At 40.9% G+C, this 27,760-nt stretch overlaps 1 protein-coding gene across 10 annotated transcripts in view; it reads right to left on the bottom strand.

Annotated features, from left to right (window-relative positions):
• Positions 1–27,760, bottom strand: part of dlgap1a (DLG associated protein 1a) — a 121,980-nt gene that overhangs the window by 41,938 nt on the left and 52,282 nt on the right. For 4 of the 10 annotated variants that reach the window (XM_036985981.2, XM_036985978.2, XM_090182321.1 and 1 more), the window contains exons 3-4: positions 5,603–6,738; positions 30–256 (exon numbers count right to left, since the gene is read on the bottom strand). In XM_036985981.2, coding sequence (XP_036841876.2) covers positions 30–256; positions 5,603–6,670 — 1,295 coding nt within the window. In that variant the 5' untranslated portion in view covers positions 6,671–6,738. Of the gene's footprint in view, positions 1–29; positions 257–5,602; positions 6,739–17,672; positions 17,862–27,760 lie in introns of those variants that run through there. The other 6 variants (XM_036985979.2, XM_090182322.1, XM_036985982.2 and 3 more) reach the window with 4 other exon arrangements.

Here is a 27,760-nt window from a genome sequence, read left to right as displayed (position 1 = left end):
CTTTAAAATATCATAGCGCAGAGTCTTACTTTAAGGTAGTCATTTCAGTCAGTGATGGCTGGGTGGCTTTGAGATAGCTGGCCCGTCGACCTTGGGCCTGGACCTTTGGCGATGGCTTTGGACTTCCCTCCGAGTCTTCGCTGTCTTCTTCCTCGCCCATAGCCTTCACGTAGCTCCCGCTGCGCATGCGTCGACATGGGATGTCATCCTCCTTACCCCCCAGAGGCGAGAAGCCACTCCACTCGTCCTGTGGCACCTGTGGGGACGGGGGAGGTGACAACAGGGCATCAGGCACTTCCACGGATGACTGTATGGCACCATGAACCCACATCTACCTGGTCCGGTCCTGCCAACGCAGCGTCACAACAACATCCAACACACAGTCAGACCCCTACCTCTCTATCTCTCATACTGAGCATTGAAGGTAATAAACAAGTGATTAAGGAAGAGGCTGGTATGAGTTCACATGATTACACTAAAAACATCTTCCTGACAACCTGGGCATCCGCTAGTGTGGAGTCCTCCTAAGGGCACACAAAGACTTATCAAGAGGATGTTCACAAAGAACTAGGGTGTCTATCTGAGCTCAAACAACATCATCGGGGTGGTATAACATTTGAGCTAACCTGAAACAAAGTATTTTAAGGCTTTGTATAGGTGTGAGGGAAATAATGTCTTGAAGGAGAAACACAATGAGGTAGCCATAAATACAGTATGTGTTGAACAAATGAGTAAAACTAGGGCACAAACAATAGCACAACCTGAACTTCCAAACTATTCTTTATTGTATAATAGTTGATAGGAATACTACTAATAGGAATACTACTAATAGGAATACTACTACGTCCATACAGAGAGGGATTATGGTGCCCCTTCTCTAAAAGGTTCATTCAGACACAGTGAAAGTATGTGTTACCAGAGAAGATCTATTCATCTTCCAGTGATATACCCAATTTGGGAAGTTACCATATTGCATTCAAAAATACTTTGGAGACGAAGTTGATGCTGGAGGAGAGAGAATCCCACTCCTCCGAAGACTTAGTAATTACATGACTCTGCAAAGGGAGAGGAGCCTTGGTAACTAGGGAGACAGCCAGAGCTGGGCAGGCTAGGCTGCTAGGGCTTTTGTCGTCAGAGCAGAAATTAGCAGGTTGAATATAAAAGGAGGCTGTGGAGGCAGAGTTACTCTATTACCGCTGAGCGGCTGCATGCCCACACACTACAGATGTAAGATCTTAATTTGGTCACCCTGTTGCAGGAGAAATGTAAAACTTGTAGTGTATTTGAGGTGTAGCCTTTTGCACTCGTTCCTGTATACGGGTTGAAAATAGCAGATTTGGACACTGATAAGTGCTTAAATGAGAACGCAGTGGCTATACAATAAAATGCTATACCTGATGTCAGAGCACAGGGTCTCCGCTTCACAGCACTGTATGGGTTTTGACTGACAGCCATTCTGAACATGAACAACACGCGCAACAAGAAGTTGCCCCCACCCCTCCAGTTATTGGGGAAATTTAGCAAATGTTTTATTATCTGAGTAAGGGAAATGCTGCAAATTACGAGGACTCAATGTATTTTGAAAGATGAGACATTTCCATATCATAAAACTCATGTCATACACAGTGTCAACATTTATGATCACTATGTTTGATGTACAGTTACACGATTACATGATGTTCCATCCTGGGTTTTCCTGACCAGAATGAGCCTATGTTTGTTGTGTTTTGAAGAAAACTTGAATGCACTCATGACGCCATTCTATGCGCACTAAAATGAAGACCTGCTTCACTGAATTGCCTAGTGAAATCCTAACACTGTAAGATCGTATTTTATATTTTAGCTAGTCAATAGAACAAGCTTTCAAATTATGCCCACCTTACCCAGATTGCGATTTATAATGGACCGTCTTTGGATTGTGTAAACAACAACAGTAATTGTGTAAATGCGGGGATGCAGGGCTGTGTTTCAAAGAAAACAACTACAAGTTTGACATCTGTAGTTCCTCAACTGCACAGGTAGGAGAGCTCAAAAAGCACCTAATAGCTGAAGACTCTCCTTTGAGTCATAAAAGTACATTTAAATTTCCTTGAAGAGGTATGTGGCCCCTTGGAAACACCAGTTAGATCTCTCACTCAAACGCTTTACATTTTTTGGTGTTATGTTGCACCTTAATAATATTCTTATCATGTTACTGAATGAATCCAGAGTATTTTTAGATTTCGTTAACAACAAATGCAGCAAAAAGTACAGTAAATGTAAAATGCACCTAAAATCAACAGTGTATTTAAAGTTTTGGATTCAGTATTTATCTAATAATTTTCCCATAATCTCCAAACTGTTCCCTTATGCATATACGTTCCATATTTCTTCTCCAATAAGCCCAATAAGCCCAATAAGCCCAATTCCCACAACTGTAAAGGGTTAAAAAGGCTTCTGTAATTTCCACTTTGAAATTTCAGACTTGATTTTCCTGAACAAAAAATGCATCAACCCCTAGAAAAATATCCATGAATTATAATCGTAAAGAACAGGAAGGCCTGCACACTGTTTATGCTCCCAATTCGCTGCATTATTGACAACGTTTTGATCCGAAACGGATCTTCGTCAGGTCAAACAGACTGAGCACTCACATCCCAAAATATACACATTTCACCTCACATGACCATTATGAACATGACACGTGGTGGGTGTGGAAACAATTCACTTTTGCACATAGTCAATCACATAAAGGATTACATACATACCATACCACACACACACACACACACACACACACATATATATATATATACATACATACCGGTCCAAATTTAAATCTAGGCAACAGTAAAAAAAGATTACGTTGGAAACATATGGAATACCTGCCCATATGACCATTATGCGCAGGACGCATGGTGGCTATTGATATAATTACAGTGACCTATTTCAAAAACAACTCTAATAATTTGATATCAATGAGATGGGCACATGTAGTAATTACAGAAGATCTAATATATACAAATGTACAAAATGACCAAGTGGAGACCTGGATGGCAGGACAAATCAACATAACATATTCACGTAAGAAATGGTCTGATATCAAACTCTTGGTTGAGACCTTTCGGAGACATGGCAGACAAATGGTGAATCCAATACAATTCTCTTCTCAGTAATAGATGATCAGTATCTCCACCCCTAGGCGGGTATTCCAACAGTTTCCAACGTAATCTTTTTTACTGCTGCCTAGGTTTTTAACTTGGACCGATTTGTATATAATCCCTAATGACCATATGTACCTCTGTGATTAATTATGACTGACTATGCACAAAGTGATTTGAATTGTTTCCATACACACCATGCGTCATGTGTGTAATGGTCATGTGAGGTGGGATTTGACCTGACGAAGATCCGTTTCGGTTCTAAACATTGTCAATAAAGCGGTGAATTGGGAGCATAAACAGTGTGCGGGTGTCACGCCCTGACCTTAGAGATCCATTTAATTCTCTATTTGGTTAGGTCAGGGTGTGACTAGGGTGGGCAATCTATGTTTTCTATTTCTTTGTTGGCCGGGTATGGTTCCCAATCAGAGGCAGCTGTCTATCGTTGTCTCTGATTGGGGATCATACTTAGGCAGCTATTTCCCACCTGTAGTTTGTGGGATTTTGTTTTGGTACTGTGCTGTTTAGCCCTACTAAACTTTACGTTTCGTTTGTATTTGTTGTTTTTTCGGTGTTCATTGAATAAAGTAAGACGTACACCTACCACGCTGCACCTTGGTCCGATCCTTCCATCAAAGAGCGTAACAGCGGGCCTTCCTTCTCTTTACTAGTATTATTTATTAGCCCAACACCTATGTTTTTAAGGATGTGCATATGACCACAAACTTTTCATGAATTATAATCCACATAATAATTCACCTTTCCTGTTGCTGCAGGATTATTTTCCTGCTGTAGAAAACCTTCTCAAATTAAGATCCTACATCTGTAGAACACAGTATAGCATGCTCGCCACAGAAATAGGCCTATCTTCACAAGTTCACACAGAACTTACATGTTCTGTATCTTAAATACCGTACTTTATGTGTTCAGCACTTTGTTGTTGTGACAACTCCCCTATAACAGCTTTGGTTACTTTTATTTACTGCAGCTAACCGTTCACTGTACACAGTGTGGGGCTGAATATGTGGAGATCTAAATGTTGTGATGCCTGGCTAAGTAATTGGGTACTGTGCATGTGTATTTGTCACTGGGGTCTTCCCTGTTGGATATTCATGTACACAATACAGTATCAATAATACTTTAAAATACATAACAAGTCTACTCACAACACATCATCCCTAATAACTACACTAATTTAGAAGTTTAGATCTGAGATTTGAGAAATCAAAATGCTTGGCTCCAGTTTAATTTTTGTATATATTTTTTACATAATTTCAAAAAGCTGCATAAAATCTTTGCCATCTTTCCTCACATGGCACTCGACTCACAGACATATAGGTAATTGGTCTCCATTTGTACTAATAACACAGCTACCACTATCCTATCCCAACTTTCGAATCAATCCTGTCATTATTGTTGGTGGGTGTTTCTATGGTAACAGAGTTACTATATACGGCAGAAAGAGATACAGGATCTTAATTTGAACCTGTTTGCTACAGCAGAAAATGTGAATTATTATGTGGATTATAATTAATGGTAATTTTTGTAGTGGTTGATACATTTTTCGTAAGGGAAAATCATGTCTGAAATTTCACAGTGGAAATGAATAACTTCAGAAGCCTGTTTAAACCTCAAATACACTACAAGTTTCAAATATCCTGCATCGCAGGAATGTTCTTCTGCAACAGGGTAATCAAATTAAGATCCTTCACCTGTAGCAGGATATGAAGGAGTACATGGGAAACATCCACTAATGTGTTGGTTCACAGTGTTGCTGACTGTGTCTCAATGTCTTCTATTAGCCTATCATACATAAAACCACTCCTACATGTCTGGTATTAGAAAATACATTCAGTGTAGAACAAGTGAGCGTGAGATAGAGAGGAGATGAACTATTGTTGAGAACAACATTTACATACTATTTACATTAACATAATAATTCATAATCAGTATTTGGATATTTCTGCAAATAAGCAGAGTTGAAATTGAATGCTTAGATCCATTTAGAGATGTGTTATTTGTGCTCTTGTTGTGCAAACTGTGTCTCGTGAGTGGAATTTCACAGGTGATGGTTTTGGCAATGTAATCTTTGTGTACAACTTCCGGAGAATATTCACACACACACACACACACACACACACACACACACACACACACACACACACACACACACACACACACACACACACACACACACCACACAAAATTATTAGGTAATAATTAAAGAACCCAAAAACTGGGAAATGTATGAAATTAAGAGGTTTATAAACAGGAAATAATGCCAGTCACTGATGGGTTTAAAAGAAAAAAGCCTACTAAAGGAAGTAAGGCCACTACTGGTTTGCACTTACTTCTCTCTTCAAATCAAATGAAAGTGGAGAGGGGGTAGGTCCTCTCCAGTGGGGTAGGTAGGTGGGCAAGGGGGGGTTTGGGTTTAGGGGTGAATTTAAAGAATTGCATACCTGCAAGAACTGGCATGAGCGCTCCTGCTGACAAGCCTCAGATTTCACTAGCGCTTTATGATCTAAATTTACTGAGGCCTTCTGGTAGACTTGGCGAGCCCTGCTCACCGTTAGACTGGACGACCACAAGCTCTTCTTCATGAGCTGGGCGTCCATGCTTATGGGGATATGGGAGGGGACACAGGTGTGTTTTACTACGTCGTTATTACTGCGCGACGTTTTCAGGGCGTGTTCACTGATGGTGTTGTAGGCCTCCATAAAGTACTGCGACTGGGACTTGTCCGGGTGGCGGCCCATGGTCATGACTCCAGTGGGGCTGTGCAACAGGCTGTGACAGACGTCTCGGTCATCCAGGATGTCGTCTGAGCTCCAGTACCCCGAGGTGGGGCTCCTGTGCTTGGGCTCAGCTGACTTGCAGCGCTCCCTGCTCTTGCTACGTTTGCGGTGCTTCTGCGTGGGGGGTGTCTCGCTCTCGGGGCTGTTCCTGCTGCCATTGATGCTTCCCTGCTTGGAGTTTGGCCCCTCCAAGGAGTGGGACTTTGCGAAGAGTTTCTGGACGGAGTGGACCAGGTGGCGGATGCGTCCGGGGCTGTCGTTGCGCTGCTCCAGTGCCGTCCTCTTGTACTGCAGCGTGTGGTAGCCGTCCCGGGTGAATGACGGCTGCCTCTCAAACTGGTCCAGCAGGTTGACTGGCAGGCGGATGTTGACGCCCTTGTTGGGAAGCATGTTACCCACACCAACACCCACACCATAGGGCACCACAGCACACTCATCCATCCCCACCCGATCCTTCAGCTCGTGGTGGGAGCTGCTGTAGTGTCGTCTGGGGAAGGTCCCATAGGGCACCACACTACTGTCTGAGGGGAAGGCAGTGTGGTTCTTCTGGTTATGCTGGCTCTGGACCTGGGTGTAGTAGGCGTGGTCAGAGGGGTGGGACATGGGCATGTCCATCTGGTTGATCAGGTAGGGCTTGCGGTCAGGGTGGTGGCCATGGCCTAGGGCATCATAGGAACCAGGGTCACAGGTGACCAAATGGTGGTGGCTGCGACTGCTTGATAGACCCTTCATGGTGTCTGTTCAGTCCACAGACAGTGGGCCAACCTGGGAACCACTGCAGATTATGTTCCTGATAGGAGCTGTAAAGACAGAGGTGGAGAAACAACAACAAAATGTTAGAAGAAATGAAAATGTAGACATTGTATTGTCCTTCTGTTCATGCGCTTTTATACTCCCAAAAACAATGCACTCTAATAATTATTTCTCATATCTACTCTAATAATTGTGAAGGTTAGGATTGTGGTGGGGAGAGCTGAGATCCTAAATCAGTATTTTTTAACACATACACAATCTACTTTGTCAGTAAAGCATGAGTCTCTGAGAGGTTATTTTGATTTAAACACACACAAAACCAGAAGAGTATTGGGTTCCTAGCATTGAGAATGACAGACACAGACGGTATGTCAAAGAGTAAAAAGATTCACTTCAAGCCACAGTTCAGCTGTGATTTATTTCCTCTGCGACACTAGCTAGTTTCCCATGGCCCACGTTTTTGAATGGTTGTCTGGTATTTTGATGTGCTAGTCATGAGTGAATCTCCATGAATATCAAAGGAGCGGCATCCTACCCCTTTGTAATGTGTGAGGGTAGACCATTATGTGTGAGGGTAGATCTTCTCTGCAGATCCCCACAAGCTCTGTCAGGTTGGATGGGGAGCGTCGCTGCACAGCTATTTTCAGGTCTCTCCAAAGATGTTACATCGGGTTCAAGTCCGGGCTCTGGCTGGGCCACTCAAGGATATTGAGACTTGTCCCAAAGCCACTCCTGCATTGTCTTGGCTCTGTGCTTAGGGTCGTTGTCCTGTTAGAAGGTGAACCTTCACCCTAGTTTGAGATTCTGAGCACTCTGGAGCAGATTTTCATTAAGGATCTCTCTGTACTTTGCCCCGTTCATCTTTCCCTTGATCCTGATTATGCTCCCAGTCCCTGCTGCTGAAAAATATCCCCACAGCATGATGCTGCCACCACCATGCTTCACCGTAGGAATGGTGCCAGGTTTCCTCCGGACGTGACACTTGGAATTCAGGCCAAAGAGTTCAATCTTGGTTTCATCAAACCAGAGAATCTTGTTTCTCATGACCTGAGAGTCTTTAGGTGCCTTTTGGCATACTCCAAGTGGGCTGTCATGTGACTTTTACTGAGGAGTGGCTTCCGTCTGGCCACTCTACCATAAAGGCCTGATTGGTGGAGTGCTGCAGAGACAGTTGTCCTTCTGGAAGGTTGTCCCATCTCCAGAGAGGAAATTTAGAGCTCTGTCAGATTGAGCATCAGGTTCTTGGTCACCTCCCTAATTGCTCAGTTTGGTCGGTCTGCCAGCTCTAAGAAGAGTCTTAGTGGTTCCAAACATTTGTTGGTACCCTTCCCCAGATCTGTGCCTCGAAACAATCCTGTCTCGGAGCTCTATGGACAATTCCTTTTCGACTTCATGGCTTGGTTTTTGCTCTGACATGCATTGTCAACTGTGGGACATTATATAGACAGGTGTGTGCCTTTCCAAATCATGTCCAATCAATTGACCACAGGTGGAATCCAATCAATTTGTAGAAACATCTCAAGGATGATGACTTGAAACAGGATGCATCTGAGCTCAATTTCGAGTGTCATAGCAAAGGGTCTGAATACTTATGTAATTAAGGTATTTCTGTTTTTTTAATTTTTTTTATACATTTGAAAACGTTTCTAAAAAACATTATGGGGTATTGTGTGTAGATTGATGAGTAAAAAATGTTTTGCTGTAGCTCACTGCGTCCCATAGCTCCCCCTTCTGGCTACTGGAATTTGCAAAGAGGGAAAGACGTGGGAGGACTATCTGTATCAAACGTTAAATCGTATTTCCAGTCACTAGCATCTCGCCCCGTCCTAAATTGGTTTAGACATGATTCTTCTGCCCCTTGGCTCAGTATAGAGAGAAATATGGTGTCTCATATTGCCATGGAAGAGGTGGTCTGCACTGATATATCCCTTAAATAATTTAAACTATGCTTTGGACCAATTTTTGCTTGCACAATTTGGTGCAAAATCTTCAATCATTGCAACTGGGTATCAAAATTGTATGCCCATACTCCAATATTTCACAATAATGCCTTGTGATCTGGAAGGTGGCCTTTCACATCCCTCCAATGGTCCAAATGTGTAATCTGTACTCTTACCAATATCATGGACTGTAATGGTTTGAGAACATTCCAAGATTTGAAAGATACACATTACCAGGCAACTCCTTTTGTCTATGGGTGAGTTCGAAAATCCACTCTGGAGTGCCAGAGAGCGCTCAGAGTGCGCTCTGGGTGTTCGTAAATTCAGAGCATTGTCAGATTGTCCATTCATAAATTCAGAGCATTTCGCTCTAAGAGTGTTCCGAGTGCACACTGGACGCTCTGGCCGAGGAGTAGGGTTGATCAGAGCGTTCTGACCTCACAACGGCAGTCAAGCACCCAAGCTAAATGACTAACGTTGACCAACTTGCTAGCTACTTCCAGACACAAATGAGAGAACACCTCACTCTGACCATTTTACTTGCTCTAGAAGAGCTGGCTAGACTATTTTCATGTTATCCAGAGTGTTGGTGACTTTGACTATGCTGCTTGCAACAATTTTTAGGAGTCCCTTGGGAAACCCAACTACCGAACCATCCAATGACGGGATTTATAAAAAACATTATCTGGGCTCCCAAAAGGACTGACCTTTGGAACAACCTTTGGAAAGTTCATATTCTGAGCTAGCCATTAAAAAAGTAAGGTCCACAGATCGGATTGAATCTGAACAACTCTTCAAATGGAACAGAATATGGAAAAACATTTTCAGTTTGTTCACAGACTGTACTTAACACCAAGGAAATGTTTTATGATGAGATTGGCCCCAACTCCCAACTGTTCACTGTGTCCCCTAAATCAGGTAGACACATTCCTCCATATGATGAGGGAGTGCCCTGCAGTTTCAAAGTGCATGAATTAAAATATTAAATGCTTTGCATCTATTGTGTTACTTAACAATGATAGCCCCTTGCAGCTCTGAATCACTCAGAGAAGATCACTGCTGGCAGGCAGCACTGCTGCGAAAACATTTAATATTATAACATGGTTTCCGGGTGGGGAGGGTGCAGGTGGGTGGATGGGGACTGAGGGGGGAATGGGTTGGGGTTATCTTAGTACATATTTCTTTGACTCTTTTTTTTTTTTACCTCTACCCCATCCGGAGAGAATGTACAAAAATAAAATAGAAAAGCCTCCTCTCCACCAACCAACACTGACAACAAGAATATGTTAACTGTCTTCTTCTGGTTGCACTGTACAATAGAACAGATCATAACCACATACTTAACAATGAGGCAGTATTTTGAATCACACGTCTTGAAATAAATATCAAAGACAAGAGAGCACAAACATCGGCTCAATTAATTTATTTGACATGCAAGGCGCATCAGAGTAATTGCAGCAGGCGGAGGGGCTCTTCATTCAGCTGTGTTAATTGTGTGACGTCCTTCAGGACAGGAAGCAGCACACACCGGGCCACATGGCGCCACACACAGCAGGAAGGAAGAGGGCTCAACGGGTGGCAGAGAGTGAGCAGCCAGCCATGTTATTATTGGGCTATTATTGGCCACTGTGATCCTCTAATGGTACTGGGGGTTGAACCGCTGCTTCAGCCCCCAACCCACCCCATGTTCCTGATATCACTCTCTGTGGTGGGAGAGAGAGCTAGTTTTGTATTTGTATTTGTATTTATTAGGGATCCCCATTAGCTGCTGCCAAGGAATGGGAGTTTTGGAAACACATAATGACAACCCACACAGTAATGATTTATAAGTATTTGATGCAGCCATCATGTCTATAATTAACACAAATTACGCTTGTGGAGTGGAAATGGCAAGATATGGTCACAGCTACTCATTCAATGGTTTTTCTTTATTTTTTACTACTTTGTACATTGTAGAATAATAGTGAAGACATCAAAACTATGAAATAAAACACATGGAATCCCTCCCCCCCCCCAAAAAAAGGGGTAAACAAAACGAAATATATTTTATATTATTTTAAGAAGCCACCTTTTGCCTTGATGACAGCTTTGCACACTTTTCGCATTCTCTCAACCACCCTAATGAGGTAATCATCTGGATTGCATTTCAATTAACAGGTGTGCCTTGTGGAATTTATGTCCTTCTTAACGCGTTTGAGCCAATCAGTTGTGTTGTGACAAGGTAGAGGTGATATACAGAAGATAGCCCTATTTGGTAAAAGTCCAAGTCCATATTATGGCAAGAACAGCTCAAATAAACAAAGAGAAACGATAGTCCATCATTTAAGACATGAAGGTCAGTCAATCCAGAACATTTCAAGAAGTTTGAAAGTGCAGGCTCAAAAACCATCAAGAGCTATGATGAAACTGGCTCTCATGAGGACCGCCACAGGAAAGGAAGACCCAGATGTACCTCTGCTACAGAGGAGAGGTTCAGTAGAGTTAACTGCACCTCAGAAATGGCAGCCCAAACAAATGCTTCAAAGAGTTCAAGTAACAGACACGTCTCAACAACTGTTTGAGATGAGGCCTTCATAGTTGAATTGCTGCAAAGAAACCACTACTAAAGGACACCAATAATAAGAAAAGACTTGCTTGGGCCAAGAGACACGAGCAATGGGCATTAGACCAGTGGAAATCTGTCCTTTGGTATGATGAGTCCAAAGTGCTCAGCATATGTGGCAACTCTTTCAAGACTGTTGGAAAAGCATTCCAGGTTAAGTTGGTTGAGAGAAAGTTGTCATCAAGGCAAAGGGTGGCTACTTTGAAGAATCTCAAAAGATTTGTTTAACACTTTTTTGGTTACAACATGATAGTTTTGATGTCTTCACTATTATTCTACAATGTGAAAAATAGTTTTAAAAAACATCAATTACTTGCCTAGTTAAATAAAGGTTAAATAAAAATGTAATAAAAAAATAAGTAGGTGTGTCCAAACATTTGACTGGTACTGTATAAAAATATGAATAATTGGAAAGAGCTGTAACACATACATATATTTATATCTGCTCTGCCATTGTCTAGAGAGGAACAGAAATTATCTGAAGTTTTACAGTGGCTGTTTCACAAATGGCACCCTATTATCTATTTATTTAACTAGGCAAGTCAGTTAAGAACAAATTCTTATTTTCAATGACGGCCTAGGAACAGTGGGTTAACTGCCTTGTTCAGGGGCAGAAACTACAGATTTTTACCTTGTTAGCTCGGGGATTCGATCTTGCAACCTTTCGGTTACAAGTCCAATGCTCTAACCACCTGTCGCCCTACATAGTGCACTCCTTTTGACCAGAGCCCTGTGGGTCATTTGGAACACAGGCAGTGTGTGAGTCTGGAAGGTGGTCTCTTCAACACATTCAGAGAGAAAACTCCCAAAGGACATCTGAAGTACAGTATGCAGCACCTCTAACTCCACAGAGGACCATCCACTGCATGGGGAAAATGTGATGCTGGCTTCCCTGACATACTTGGCCTTCCACAGACAGCAGGCTGCTTATCCTCTACAGGATCGGTGTCCCCCCCACAGGACGGTTGAGCTAACGTGCGCTAATGTGATTAGCATGAGGTTATAAGTAACAAGAACATTTCCCAGGACATAGACATATCTGATATTGGCCACCCCTCAGAGCCTGGTTCCTCTCTAGGTTTCTTCATAGGTTCCTGCCTTTCTAGGGAGTTTTTCCTAGTCACCACACTTCTATGTCTGCATTGCTTGCTGTTTGGGGTTTTGGCTGGGTTTCTGTATAGCACTTTGTGACATCGGCTGATGTAAAAAAGGGATTTATAAATACATTTGATTGATTGACTGATTGAAGTTTCCTAGTGAAAAAGAAGACCTCATTATTTCCAACTCAATGTTATCCTAGATACTTCGCATTCTATGTTAAAGAGTGTCTAATAATATTAAGGTTCTGTTCAAAGATGTGGAAACAGTGGTTTGGATGTCACAATCACCAATCACAGAATAGCTAACTATATGTGTAATTACAACAGTGTTGCACGAAAACTATCCATCAGTATGTTTCATACAGTAAATATTAATGAGAGTGGTTACGGTTAGTGAGTAATTGGTCTCTGAGGGAAAAGGGTCATTACACAGAGGCAAGTAGAGCAGATGGAACAAAGGGAAGAGAGAGAGACACAGAGATAGGAAAGAGAGAGAGAAGGGGGAGAGAAAGAGGGTGAGAGAGAGTGTGGAGAGGGCATAGAAAGATATGGTAGCTAGCTCTCCCATTTCCAAGCATACCGTCAAGCATTTGAATCACCACTGAGAATCATTTTTCCTAACAAACAGATAAATAGATTATTGTAATTCAAGGCAATAATCTGACAGACACACAGAGAGAAGTTCCTGCTAGACAGTATCAGAGTGCTGTCGACAAACAGACCATGTCCAAAGGAGAGTGGGACTCCGCTCTCTCCTTTGATCAGTTGTCCTGTTGGCTTTTCTCTTTTTTCTAATGTCTTTTCAGAGCCAGCAGCGTAACCTTGACAACCTGAACAACTGCGATAAAGAACCATACAGTGACAGCATTACTCAAAAGCATTCACATTTACAATCCTGACATTACACAATTGTTTCACATATTGCCTTTGCATTCCGGGTTCATAATCTGAACATACCAAATACTTCAACACTAGGGTTACGTCCCAAATGGTGCACTGATTTTGACCAGAGCCATTGACAAAAGCAGTGCACTATCTATATCGGTAATATGATGGGACACAGATTAGGTTTTGAAGTGTTCCTAATTACCAATAAGGTAACAACTATCCAACATTACAACCGGCTAATTGCAGCATTACCGCAAAAATGGAAGAGGCAAGTGTAAGAGGGAGAAAGTAAGGAACGTGTCTTTTAGCCCTGCATTAAATGCCACAATTGGTTAAAGACAATTGTGAGAAATAAAAAAGTATACCAGTTTCATTTAAGGACCAAATAATTGACCTCTGTGCCATACAGATTGCGTGGGAGGAGATTTGCGATATACCAATTCCATGGCACATGGTTTATGAACTGACACACAAAACGCCGGATTCAAAACATAGTTTTTCAATTAAATTTATTATACAAAAGTCTTGCAACCAAAAGAATGTTATACAGTTGAAGTCGGAAGTTTACGTACACCTTAGCCAAATACATTTAAACTCAGTTTCTCACAATTCCTGACATTTAATCCTAGTAAAAATTCCCTGTTTTAGGTCAGTTAGGATCACCACTTTATTTTAAGAATGTGAAATGTCAGAATAATAGTAGAGAGAATGATTTCAGCTATTATTTCTTTCATCACATTCCTAGTGGGTCAGAAGTTTACAAACACTCAATTAGTATTTGGTAGCATTGCCTTTAAATTGTTTAACTTGGGTCAAACGTTTCGGGTAGCCTTCCACAAGCTTCCCACAATAAGTTGGGTGAATTTTGGCATTTCTCCAAAATGTATGATATTTGTCCCCATGTTTAGTTGCAAACCATAGTCTGGCTTTTTTATGGAGGTTTTGGAGCAATCAATCAATAATATAATAATACTCTTAGCAAATAATGTTATCTTTAATTTACAATCCATAGAAACTATGAGAATAGAAAGGATCAGAACTTTTGTGAAACATCACAGCACAGTTGAAACATATGTGACAAATAGAAATCAAAACTGGATGGTGTTCAGAGATAGACAGGAGGGGTTGAGGGGAGCTGAAGGGTGGGACTAAAAACAACAAATAAACGAGAACTAATGTAAAGTATACTGTGTCCGTAAAATGTATATACGTTCAGAACTGTTGTGAAACAATCACAGCACAGTTGAAAAATATATAACAAATAGAAATCAAAACTGGATGGTCTTCAGAAAAAGATGGGAGGGGTTGAGGGTAGCTGAAGGACAGGACTTAAAAACAAACAAAAGATAACTAATGTAAAATATACTGTGTCCATGAAATGTATATAGTACATATAAGCTGTATGTATAAAGGAAAATAAATACAAATATATATATGGGGGATTGGAAATGATGCAGACAATTACATTGACAGAAACCACAGTCTATTTGCAATATCTACTCCCCCTAAAAATAAAAAAATAAAAACAACAAAAAAAAATAACAAAAATAAGGTATCAACTGTAACCAATCAAACAAGGACCTACTCTCTGTAACTGTTTCCTGGGTATTGGCCCTCTCTAAAAAGGTAATTCAACAACAATGACAAACTTTCTTGCTGGGTTATGATATGAATCATGATATTTCAGGTGTCTTGTACAATAGGAGTGACAGCCCACTGAGGGTTCAATATCTTGCTATTGTCCCTTCTGAAGTGCAGAGATCCATCATATGATGTCTCCTGACAATCCTCTGCCAGCCCTTTAAAGGTCCACAGCTCTACCGGTCTGTAATGAGAGGGCCTCTTCTCCACCCGTCTCCCTGTCACTACAGCCCTGCTTTGGCCTATTATGATGCTGCCTGGGCCAGGGTGACACACTGAAACACACTGATGTCAAAGGCCTTCAAAAGTCTCCCATTCTCAGTGCTGTCAGGTTGTGAGTGAATGCCTGGCTGGACTTTGCTTGGACTATCATTCATCACCACTCCAAGATAGAAAAGCAGTGGGAAGCCATCCTGATATACAGTGAGCTCCAAAAGTGTTGGGTCAGAGACAAACATTTTGTTGTTCTGGCTCTGTACTCCAGCACTTTGAAAGTATACATGACTGTGGGGTAAAAGTAAAGACTGTCAGCTTTCATTTGAAGGGTATTTTCATCCATACTGGGTGAACCGTTTGGAACAATTTTGTACATAGTCCTCCCAATTTCGGGGACCAAAAGTATTGGGACAAATTCATTTATATGTGTTGTCAAAAGTTTAGTATTTGGTACCATATTCCTGGAACTCAATGATAACATCAAGCTTGTGACTCTACAAACTTGTTGGATGTATTTGCACTTTGTTTTGGTTGTGTTTTCAGATTATTTTGTGCCCAATAGAAATGAATGGTAAATAATGTATTGTGTCATTTTGGAGTCACTTTTATTGTAAATAAGAATAGAATATGCTTCTAAACACTTCTATATTAATGTGGATGCTACCATAATTACGGCTAGTCCTGAATGAATTGTGAATAATGATGAGTGAGAAAAAGCTAGACACACAAATACCATACCTCCAAGATATGATAACCTCTCACCATTACAATAACAGGGGAGGTTGGCATTTTTTGGTGTGTATGATATTTTTGTGTCTAGCTTTTTCTCACTCATCATTATTCAAGATTCATTTAGGACTATCCGTGATCATGGTAGCATCCACATTATTGTAGAAGTGTCTAGAAATATATTATATTCTTATTTACAATAAAAGTCACTGTCGCAATGCTTTTTGAGTTCACTGTAGATGCCAGGGTTAGCTTAGGGTTAGGGACATTAATTGCATGAGCAGCATGTAGACCTGGCTTTATGAATGGAACTGTTATTGGATGAATCTGATTAAGTTCTTCTCTTTTGTTCATTTGATGACTAAACTAAAGGACCATGAGCTACACATGTAGTCCTGTTTGATGAGTGGTTTGGGAAGGTACGTGAATGAGCCTGTTGTAAAGACTGGGCCTTTAACTGGTTTTACCCGCAAAGTTTGGAAACTAGAAAAATGTGGACAAATGATGAACACACCGCTGCAATAGTAACATCATTGTATACAATGTACCAACACTGCAGCAGCATATTATTTGTCTAAGGCTTTTCTGAAATGATGTATGATTTGGTTCATTTGATTTGAAAGGACCCAAGCTGCTTATATCAGGCCGACAGGAAGAATAGAGACATAAATAGAATACCCATTAGGCCTGTGCATTGTAGTGCTTTCGGGATTGGCAAAAACAACTCAATTGAAACACAATAGCATATACAAGATATGAATGTTCAAAAAATCACAAAAAAAATAAAAATAATAATAATACATTTAACCTTCATTTAACTATTCAAGTCAGTTAAGAACAAATTATTATTTACAATGACAGCCTGCCGGGGAACAGCGGGTTAATGGCCTTGTTCAGGGGCGGAACGACAGATTTGACCTTGTCAGCTCGGGGATTAGATCCAGCAACCTTTCGGTTACTGCCCCAACGCTCCAACCACTAGGCTACCTGCCACCACTAAGGAAACATATATACATGTTGGACAAACTGCATTCTCTACAGGAGGGATGGAAACAGAAAAATCCATCAGATTGACAGCTAAAACCTCTCAACAATCTTTTTCAAAGCGCCTGTGCCAAGCGTTTGAATTCTGTGTAGGAGGAGAGAGAATCTGCCCAGATGAGGTTATTTTAGGCTTTAAGGAAGCTGGCAAACAAAAGCCGGAGTCACAGAAATACATGCCAACACTATTGAGAGTCCACATAGACTCTACATTTCTCACTATATGGCGCTTTCTTTAAGGGTTGTGTGTTGCTCAGTAGGACATTATCATAAGAACATGTGTAATCATTGGATGCTCTCCTGTACTGTATGTGAACACTCATTGGTTTAACCCTAATATGCATAACCTATGGAACTAACACATTTCCATTACATGTACCTCAGATGTGAAATTATTTGATATATTAGGACAAACTGACGTTACAGTACTAATCTTGATCAATAAATGAGATCAGTTTGACACATTTTAAGTCATTTGTTACTGAGGGCCCCTCGGGGCCCATGTTATGTTTTTTCTCTCTGTAACGATTCAACAATTTAGATGTATAATGTGATTATAAACTATATGGTATATCAGACCGTATACCACGGGTATGACAAAACATTTATTTTTACTGCTCTAATTACGTTGGTAACCAGTTTATAATAGCAATAAGGCACCTCAGGGTTTGTGGTATATGGCCAATATACAGTATACCACGGCTAAAGGCTATGTCTAGGCACACCTCTGCTTAAAAATAACACAGCTATTATGTGGTTTACTGGTAATTTACTAATAATACATTTTACAGCTGAAATAATAAGAACCAGAATGTTGCACGGACCAGAATGTTGATGGTTGTCTCATCTGATTGGATACTTTTCCAGTAAGGTAATACATCAGGAAGATATATTAACACTCTTGAATTCCCAGGTCTGAATTAGTTACTAAGCAAGGCACGAAAACCAGAAGCCACCACAGCCCAGACAGTGTAACTATGCATCCCTGACAAATGGGTTTCACCATGCGGAGCAAGCTTGACAAGGGCGTAACCGTGTGACGTTAATGGATCTAAACAAGGCTGTGAAAGGCTCTATCAAGTATACTAAAATGATATCAACACACTACTGCACCATCTACAGTTGATACAGGTCTATTTCAAGTGGTTTACAGAAAAGGGGGCATTATTGTAATATGTTTTCACATTTTCATGGCATTTAGTTTGGGGTGTTAATATGGGTTGTCAAAGTATGGCATGTATGTAAGCAAACACATGCATACTGCTTCAGGGAATATCGCTGAAGAAAAGGAAGGACAGGACATGTCACCATGGAAACAATATGTATTTTAAAACTATAAACCTTGTTGCAAAATTGCTGCAAATGTATCTGATATTTTCAATAACAGCTTGCACATGGCTGAAATTAAAAATAGCCAACAGTAGTATTGCCATCTTTGGATGTTATCAATAAATTCACTGGTTAATATCAATAAAGGCGATCTACTATTGGCTCAACATGCAAGATGGATACTACATACTTAGATAGTAGATAATAGACAGTCATACTTTGAATGTAACATCACCACAGATTTGTCCCCAGGGGCTATGGCAGCTATCTTTATCTTTATACAAATCAGAAGGACTATTTCAAGATAAAGGGTCCAAGTTTGTCACAGAGCTAGATTTATGGACCCAGAGCTGGCCCCTGGGTTCCGTGGCATCCGTCCGAAGGGCTTTTTTGAGATAAATGCACCAAATGTGGCACAGAGGTCGATTAATGTACCCCAAAAATATGTAGATATGGAAGCTCCACAGCTTTGGCCAATGGGGGCTGTGACAGCCGTCTAACAAAATGCCTTCAACCCCAATTAGGCTAGATGTTATACTGTATGTTATACTTCAGAGACCCTTGTGTACATCTAACATTTTTGTAACATGGCTGCCACTGGCTGATAGACAGCATTGGTTGACCATACACTTGAATTGAGGGTGTCAGGTCAGGTGAGTTCCTTTAGATTAGTAGTCACTAGTAAATTAGCTAGTTAGTTCCAGGGCTTTTGATGCTCGACTTATGTATCTCGTTCGAAAGGTGTATATTCTGTCTGTGAGTGTGTTTGCCTCCACTGACCCAAAAATGACTAATTCTGAATGATGATTTTGGAGGTGCCTTAGGGTGCAGGAAGTACACCTTTATCAGATGCTGTTCCAGATCAACCGTCACCACCAAAATATCAAGGCATACTAAAATGTGACATAGCCTTTAATTTGTTCAAATTGCAGAATATTATATTAAATTAGTGGAATACTTTTGTTCATGAACTGGTTGAAAGTAAAATATTATGTGTGTCAGGCACAGCTCTGACTAAAGCACAGCTCGAGAGAATTGTCCTGTTTCCCAGATACAGCTGTAGTTAAGTCTGAATTTGCTCCTGATTAGGACATTGCAAAGTAGCTTTAGTAGCCATTTTCATGTTCAAGTAACAGATAGGATGTGGACCCTGGTCTCCCATTTCAGAACCCAACGTCTTATACATTAGACCAAAATAAGGTTGCGTCTTGGGCTGAAGGTAGTTTTAAGATGCAGGCAGGGCTACCTCATCACGAGCATTCTAACTCACCTCCACTACACTTTTCTACAATTTGGCCAACATGAATGCTGTGTTTCCATCTGTACTCATTGTATTATACTGTGTGTTACTGTTGAACCTTTTGGTTTTTGGGAGATCACGGGCAAGAAGTATAGGCCATGACATAAAAAAATCTGAAGAAGTATAGGCCACTTCTTTTTGTGGATTAGAAGTTTGTAAAATAGTGGTACTGTCTGCATCCTTTCAGTACAATGGCTGCCATGGTCCACAGGGGGCACATCTGTGTGGCTCCATAACTTAATCTTTTTAGGGGAGCCCAAATCTACACTACAGTTCAAAAGTTTGGGGTCACTTAGAAATGTCCTTGTTTTCCATGAAAACTTAAATGAAATGAGTTAGGAAATATAGTCAAGAATTTGACAAGGTTATAAATAATGATTTTTAATTTAAATAATAATTGTGTCCTTTGCTCTCATCAAAGAATCCTCCATTTGCAGAAATTACAGCCTTGCAGATCTTTGGCATTCTAGTTGTCAATTTGCTGAGGTAATCTGAAGAGATTTCACCCCATGTTTCCTGAAGCACCTCCCACAAATTGGATTGGCTTGATGGGCACTTCTTACGTACCATACAGTCAAGCTGTTCCCACAACAGCTCAATAGGGTTGAGATCCGGTGACTGTGCTGGCCACTCCATTATAGACAGAATACCAGCTGACTGCTTCTTCCCTAAATAGTTATTGCATAGTTTGGAGCTGTGCTTTGGGTCATCGTTCTGTTGTAGGAGGAAATTGGCTCCAATTAAGCGCCGTCCACAGGGCATGACATGGCGTTGCAAAATGGAGTGATAGCCTTCCATCTTTGAGATCCCTTTTACCCTGTACAAATCTCCCACTTTGCCTCCACCATGCTTGACAGATGGTGTCACGCACTCCTACAGCATCTTTTCATTTTTCTGTGTCTCACAAATATTCTTCTTTGTGATCCAAACACCTCAAACTTAGATTCGTCTGTCCATAACACTTTTTTTCCAATCTTCCTCTGTCCAGTGTCTGTGTTATTTTGCCCATTTTAATCTTTTCTTTTTATTGGCCAGTCTGAGATATAGCTTTTTCTTTGCAACTCTGCCTAGAAGGATGTTTCTCAAACTAGACACTCTAATGTACTTGTCCTCTTGCTCAGTAATGGCACTGGGGCCTCCCACTCCTCTTTCTATTCTGGTTAGGGCCAGTTTGCGCTGTTCTGTGAAGGGAGTAGAGCATACCGTTTTATGAGATCTTCAGTGTCTTGGCAATTTTTCGCATGGAATAGCCTTCATTTCTCAGAACAAGAATAGACTGATAAGTTTCAGAAGAAAGTTCTTTGCTTCTGGCCATTTTGAGCCTGTAATCAAACCTATGAATGCTGATGCTCCAGATACTCAACTAGTCTAAAGAAGGCCAGTAGTATTGCTTCTTTAATCAGCACAACCGTTTTCAGCTGTGCTAACATAAATGGAAAATGGTTTTCTAATGATCAAGTTGCCTTTTAAAATTATAAACTTGGATTAGCTAACACAATGTGCCATTGGAACACAGGAGTGATGGTTGCTGATAATGGCCTCTGTATGCCTATATAGATATTCCATTAAAAAATCCAGCTACAATAGTCATTTACAACATTACAATGTCTACACTGTATTTCTTATCAATTTGATGTTATTTCAATGGGCAAAAAAATTGCTTTTCTTTCAAAAACAAGGAGTTTTTTAAGTGACCCCAAACCTTTGAACGGTAGAAAAAAAAAAAGCCTTCTGAACTGTAAAATTGCATTACCGTCTGTGGCAATTCTGTAAAACGACTGCCAAATCTGTGGTGGCTCCATATCTAAGTCTTTCAAGGGTACATAAATCTACCTCTGTGCCAAATTTGGTGTGCTTCTCTCAAAACAGCACTTCTGAACTGTAAAATAGTGTTACCGTAGTCAGCCATTTTACAAGATGGCCACCTCAGCCCACAGGGGCCAAATCTGGGACTTCTACATCTTCTTAGAGTCTATAAATCTATTTCTGTTCCAAATTTGGTGCCATCATCTCAAAACAGTCCTTCTGAAATGTAAAATAATGGTACTGCTGGTGGCCATTTAAAATAATTATACCATGCCCAGAGGGGACAAATCTGGGTTGGCTCCCAATCTAAACCTTTTCAGGGTATATAAATCTACCTCTGATGCTTTTATCACAAAATGCACGACTCTTTTAGATGTTTCAGGTAAGCAGCCCCACTATTAACAGAGTTTAAAATCACAAACTTAGTGGGAACTAGAGGCATCCCCTATGTGCTTAGAATGTGAGCCATGTGTTTTTTCTTTATTGACTACTGTCTTTGAAGTTGATCTGTTAATAACAACACGTTTTATTGAACTCCTGTTTGAAAGAGGAAAGCTGCTGAGTAAGTGGATGGAAAAGCAAAGCCAGGGAAGATACGTTTTCTGGAATACTAAATAGTGCATTCTAAAATGCTCAGTCTCATGGCTCTGTGACGATATCACTGGGCTCCTATCCACTACCAAGACCATTCATTTTTGAATTTGGAGTAAAAAAGCAGCGATTGAACATTCAAAGCTAATTCATCGGAAACGAACAATTTTCACTGCGTTGTGTTCCCATGCCTGGCTTGTCTGTGAGAATCACTGTCAAGCAGGCAGGCTAGATGTGCAAAACCACCCCTGAAGGAGCAAGACAGACACATCTCTTATCTAATCTTAGTATTACAGTAGATCTACAATAGAAAACTATAATTTTCACAGTAGCAAGACAGAGAATCATGAAAATGAGCTAAGGGGCTCTCGTTGGTCAACATTGTAAATTAAGTGCTGCTGGGCTGTTTCTTAAGACATTAAATAACATGGTGCATCAATGTCATGGTGGTTTCGAGGCTGACGCTCCAAGACATTGAATAACATTGTGTAACGTAATGATGGTTTTCGAGGCTGAGGCTCCAAGACATTGAATAACACAGTTCATAACTGACACACACTATAAGGTGTGCACTCGAATAAAACATATATCTGATTGAACACCCTCAAGGCTAATATGGTACCCTCCAAATGAACCCTGGTGACAATAATATAATTTTGCTCCCCAAAGTAAGGGACTATTTCCTGGCCAAGCCAAATTCTCAGATTTATGACAAAATGCCAGTTAATAAAATGTTCAGATGCCAGCACATCAGTGGGATGGATACTCACTGATAGGCATATAGGTTCCAGACAGCATTGGGAGAATCACAGCATTGGGAGAAAAGACAAACTCAACTCTTACATTACTTTGCCAAGGGAAACCCTCAAAGCTAACACCTTTGCAACACAGAGTAAGGATATCTATTTTGGTCCTCTAGTGTACTACCAAGTCCGTTATAGTTAGTTGTTCTCCTGAACCTAGGTATAGTCCACTGTTATCCAGTCAGCAGGTCCATGTTCCTGTAAGGGCATACCAGAGGAGGCAATGCTACTTGTGTTCAGGAGGGAGAGTACTGATGATCACCCAGCTGGCAGTGGAAGCAGACGCTCTGATGGCAGCTCCATTAATCAAAGCAGACAACGGCATGAGGACACCGCTCATGTGCTCTCCAGATCGGTATCACTTGTCTTCTGCACACTGACCTCATTCATTCATTAATCTGGCTCTGGGATGACATTCCGGGAGTACATGACCCACGTGTACACACTGTCTTACACCCTCCTCTATCCCATTACAGTATATGACCTGTACATTACAAGTCTGAGCAGGTCAATATGAGTCCATGGGTTGATGGAGAGACTCAATTATTATCTGTTGCAGGCATTCAATCAATATTTACCGGACACTTACAGCTTCTTTGTCCAGTCTAGCACCGAGTGATAAGAAATGGTTTGGTACTGTTTGGAGGTTGTGTATTTCTATGACACAGGTGTTTGTAATGTATGCATATACACTTCCTGTCTGTTGTCAGAGGTCAACGATGATGTCATCCCATTTGAGTACAGACACCCATAATACATACAGTCGCATTAAAATGAGAAAGTGCAAGAAAAAAAAATGTCAGAAAAAAAACTTCCTGGAGGCTTTATTCTCCAGTACGCCAGGGATATACGTCAGAGCAGAATCTCTGCCTTTCTGAGGAAAGAAACGCGTTTCCCGCCCACTCACTCTTATGATTCATCCCAGCCTGCACAGAGCGTGGGCTCAGCCTGCTTTCTCTCTCACACAGAAAACAGCCAGCTCCAACCCTCTTTCCCCTGCAATTCTGTTCTGGAGGAACCTCCATCTGTTTCTACACCCAATGCTAAACGTTGCTCATATAAGATATGAATATGCATATATTCAAATGGAAGGAATAGCTGTGTGGATGGGGGGATGGTGGAGGGAAGGTGTTGATGCTGATGCTGAGAGGAATCGGAAAATGCAAAGATGAGTATCTGGATGAAATACATTTGAAGTAAAGATTGAACACAGAAATACATTCTAAATGTAATCCCTCTGTCACGTACGTAGAATAGTCTCTTATCAGCTGAGCATCAATGTGAATACAAACATCATTTTCTATTCCCATTTCTGGCAATGGAACAGAATGTTGGCTGGCTGAGACTATAGATTTTGATATATAGATTAAAACATATTGGATCTACCATTGCAATTAAACTAAATCACCATGCATTAACACACCACAGTTGAAGGATATGGGAGGAAAGGGAATGGACAGGAAAACAGAATATAAAGACATACTGTGTAGGTAACAACTCCATCAACTCCATACATTATCCACTAATGAAAAGCTTTTATTACTTTCAAAAAAAATCACATTCCATCATTTGAAAGTTGTCCTCAACATTGGAAACCAAAACTATATTTCCAGCAACAAGCTTTAATTCCTACCAACCAACCAACCAACCAACACTCCCTTGAGTCTTCGTGCTATGTAGGTTGTAAAAGAGTTCCAGCTAAATTTCAAGAAAGCGAGATCCACCATTTGTGTTCCACATGAAAACACATCCTAAAGGCATGCACTATCATTAAAGTGCTTCTGTACTTTCCCTCCTCACCAAACAAAGAGCAAGCAAATATCAAAGGCCTGTAGTGCTAACATATTTATTAACTTGGAAAATGTGCTAGCTATCCGACTTGGTTTACATTTCCTGAAAGAGCACAAACACTAGAAGCAGGGAAAGAAAACCCAAATTGAAGACATAGATGTCCTTGGTCCATAATTTGCTCAAAAAAAACAACAGCATTTCTCTAAATCAAATCAAATCAAATCAAATTATATTTGTCACATACGCCAAATACCACATGTGTAGACTTTACAGTGGATTGCTTACTTACGAGCCATGTTCCCAACAATGCAGAGTTAAAAAGTTAGAAAACTTTACAAAAAATGTAAAAGGAAATAGTAACACAATAAAATAACAATAACGAGACTTTATACAAGGAGTACCAGTAGTTTCTCTCATCACGCTCTCCGTAGCCGATGTGAGTAAGACCTTTAGACAGGTCAACATTCAGACGGATTACCAGGACGTGTACTGCGAGCATGCACTGACCAACTAGCAAGTGTCTTCACTGACATTTTAAACCTCTCCCTGTCCAAGTCTGTAATAACATGTTTTAAGCAGACCACCATAGTGCCTGTGCCCAAGAACACTAAGGTAACCTGCATAAATGACTACTGACCCGTAGCACTCACGTCTGTAGCCATGAAGTGCTTTGAAAGGCTGGTCATGGCTCACATCAACACCATTAACCCAGAAACCCTAGACCCACTCCAATTTGCATACCGCCCCAACAGATCCACAGATGATGCAGTCTCTATTGCACTCCACACTGCCCTTTCCCACCTGGACAAAAGGAACACCTATGTGAGAATGCTATTCATTGACTACAGCTCAGCATTCAACACCATAATGCCCTCAAAGCTCATCACTAAGCTAAGGACCCTGGGACTAAACACCTCCCTCTGCAACTGGATCCTGGACTTCCTGACGGGCCGCCCCCAGGTGGTAAGGGTAGGTAACAACACATCTGCCACGCTGATCCTCAACCCAGGGGCCCCTCAGGGGTGCATGCTCAGCCCCCTCCTGTACTCCCTGTTCACTCATGACTGCATGGCCAGGTACAACTTCAACAGCATCATTAAATTTGCCAATGACACAACAGTGGTAGGCCTGATCACCGACAACAACGAGGCAGCCTATAAGGAGGAGGTCAGAGACCTGGAAATCATATTGAGAATAGTAATTTCACTCCGCGTCATAACTGCACTTGGTAAAAACGAACAGAAAAAACATTAGTTGTGAAAATCAACTGAACAGTCTAAAAAAGTAACTTAATGATGAATATACTGCAGCTAATTGTTCAGTGCACCCAGCCATGTTTTAATCCTGAAAGGGTCAGCACATCATTAGCATATCCTCTGGCTAGATATAGCCTAGCTAGCGGACGAGGCAAATTTAAATAAGGAAGAACACATACATAGGAAATGTGAAATCACTCTGGGTGAAGAGAGAGAAGAGCGACCAAGCTGAGAGGAGGGGGGAAGAAGCCTTTCTGGTTTTTAGTCTTCAAAGTCTGAGTTAATCTGGCCTCTGAGCAGCACCCCGCTTGTTAATTACTGCTAGCTAAGGAACTCACGTGCACACTAAGAATCCTGCTGCTCGACCCTAAAAGTATGAGTCACATCTTAATTAATATGGGAAACATTTATTCATCAAATGGCCTGTTTGTTCCCTGTGCATCCACAACGATCCACTCCTCCAGTCTTATCCCACTGTTCAGAGCACTACAGGTGGCTCTAAACATCGGAGAAACCTGGCTACCATGAATTCATGTTTGGAATGAACCATGGTGGCTCTGTAGAAGTGCTGTAACAAAGCAATAGTCTCCACGTCACATGTTTATTTTGCTCTGCATCTATCTACTCGCCCAGGGTTTTAGATTCATCTGTTTGCTGAATACTGTGCAGCTCTGTAGAATGGACTCTTGTAAATAAGAATTTGTTCTTAACTGACTTGCCTAGTTAGATAAGGTTATGTAAAAAAATATAGTGCACTACTTTTGACCAGGGACCATAGGGTTCTGGTCAAAAGTAGTGCACTATATAGGGGGGTCATAACAAAATAGTGGTAAAATGAAAAAATTGCTATAGTAAGTGCCTATTAAGTGGCAAATAAAGTAAGAGGGTTGAGGATTTAATTTTAAATCAGCCATGAATCCAGTTGTGACAGAGGGAATGGAAGCTTGTTGTGTGCAACAGGGAGTGGCAATTGAATGCAAGCCTCATTAAAAAAGAATTGTTAAAATCTTTCTAGCTTGTCTATGTGTGGGTAACAGGGTTAACATGTTATGCTCAACACACTCAGTTTTCCACCACAAAACACCAGAAAGTGACCAGAAAGAGTAGAACCAGCTCACCTACTGTTACACCATGATTTGCAGTGTTGTGTTCTAGACAACCTAAATCACGACCTATTCAAGACCAAGACCAGAGCAAATCGAGTCTGAGTCAAGAGCAAGACCGGATTGTGGGTAAAGACTGAGTTAAGTCCGAGATAGGGAGGGGACAGATAGGGAGGGGACATGGGGTCCGAGACTGAGTCAACACAATGGGGAACAATGGGCCTTCTACACCTTCAGAGAAGGGCTAAGGATTTATAAAATAGTGATGATAATAATAATATTATAATAATAATAATAATATTATTTTCAATTATGTTCTTATTTAATCTCTTCAGTTTCTTGGGGAAAGGAAAGGGTTAACATATCCAATCAGGATTTTTCTTTGCTGGTCTCAGGGGAGATAAATCTAGCTAGCTAAGTCAGCCGTTGGCTAAGCCATCAGAAGCTAGATCAAGGCATCTGCCATTCAACTTTATTCGGGCAAAATGTTTGAGTGACTGTGAAATCAATCAATCACATTTTGACTTAATGGGTGGGACTGTTTTTACAAAAACTTAGATTTCCCACGGCCTAGCTAGCATGTTTTGTTGTTGGCTAGTTTGCAGCAGCTGTTATCAAAGAGGATGTTGTTCATTTGTTAGCTTCTACCTATTCAAGAATAACTTTCAAGTTAAGTTTCAAATTATCATCATCTGGTGAGTGGAACTGTGTTTTGTATTGCAGCGCGGTTGCTGTTGTTAGCCATCTCTTTGAAAATAACGTGTGTGTGAAGCATTTTAAGTGGAACTGACAGCATTTTAGCATCATGACATTATTATTAAAATCTGTTCATATACTCCCCCAGGAAGAATATGACACTTTTTAAAAACATTTTTGGACAAGCAACCACTTAGATATAGTCATTTTCACATTTTCATAAATTCTTAGAGGGAT

Source organism: Oncorhynchus mykiss, chromosome 8 (genome assembly GCF_057628025.1).
Source record: "Oncorhynchus mykiss isolate SJ-2025 chromosome 8, ASM5762802v1, whole genome shotgun sequence".
NCBI lineage: Eukaryota > Metazoa > Chordata > Actinopteri > Salmoniformes > Salmonidae > Oncorhynchus > Oncorhynchus mykiss.
This window is presented reverse-complemented; position numbering and strand designations above follow the sequence as displayed.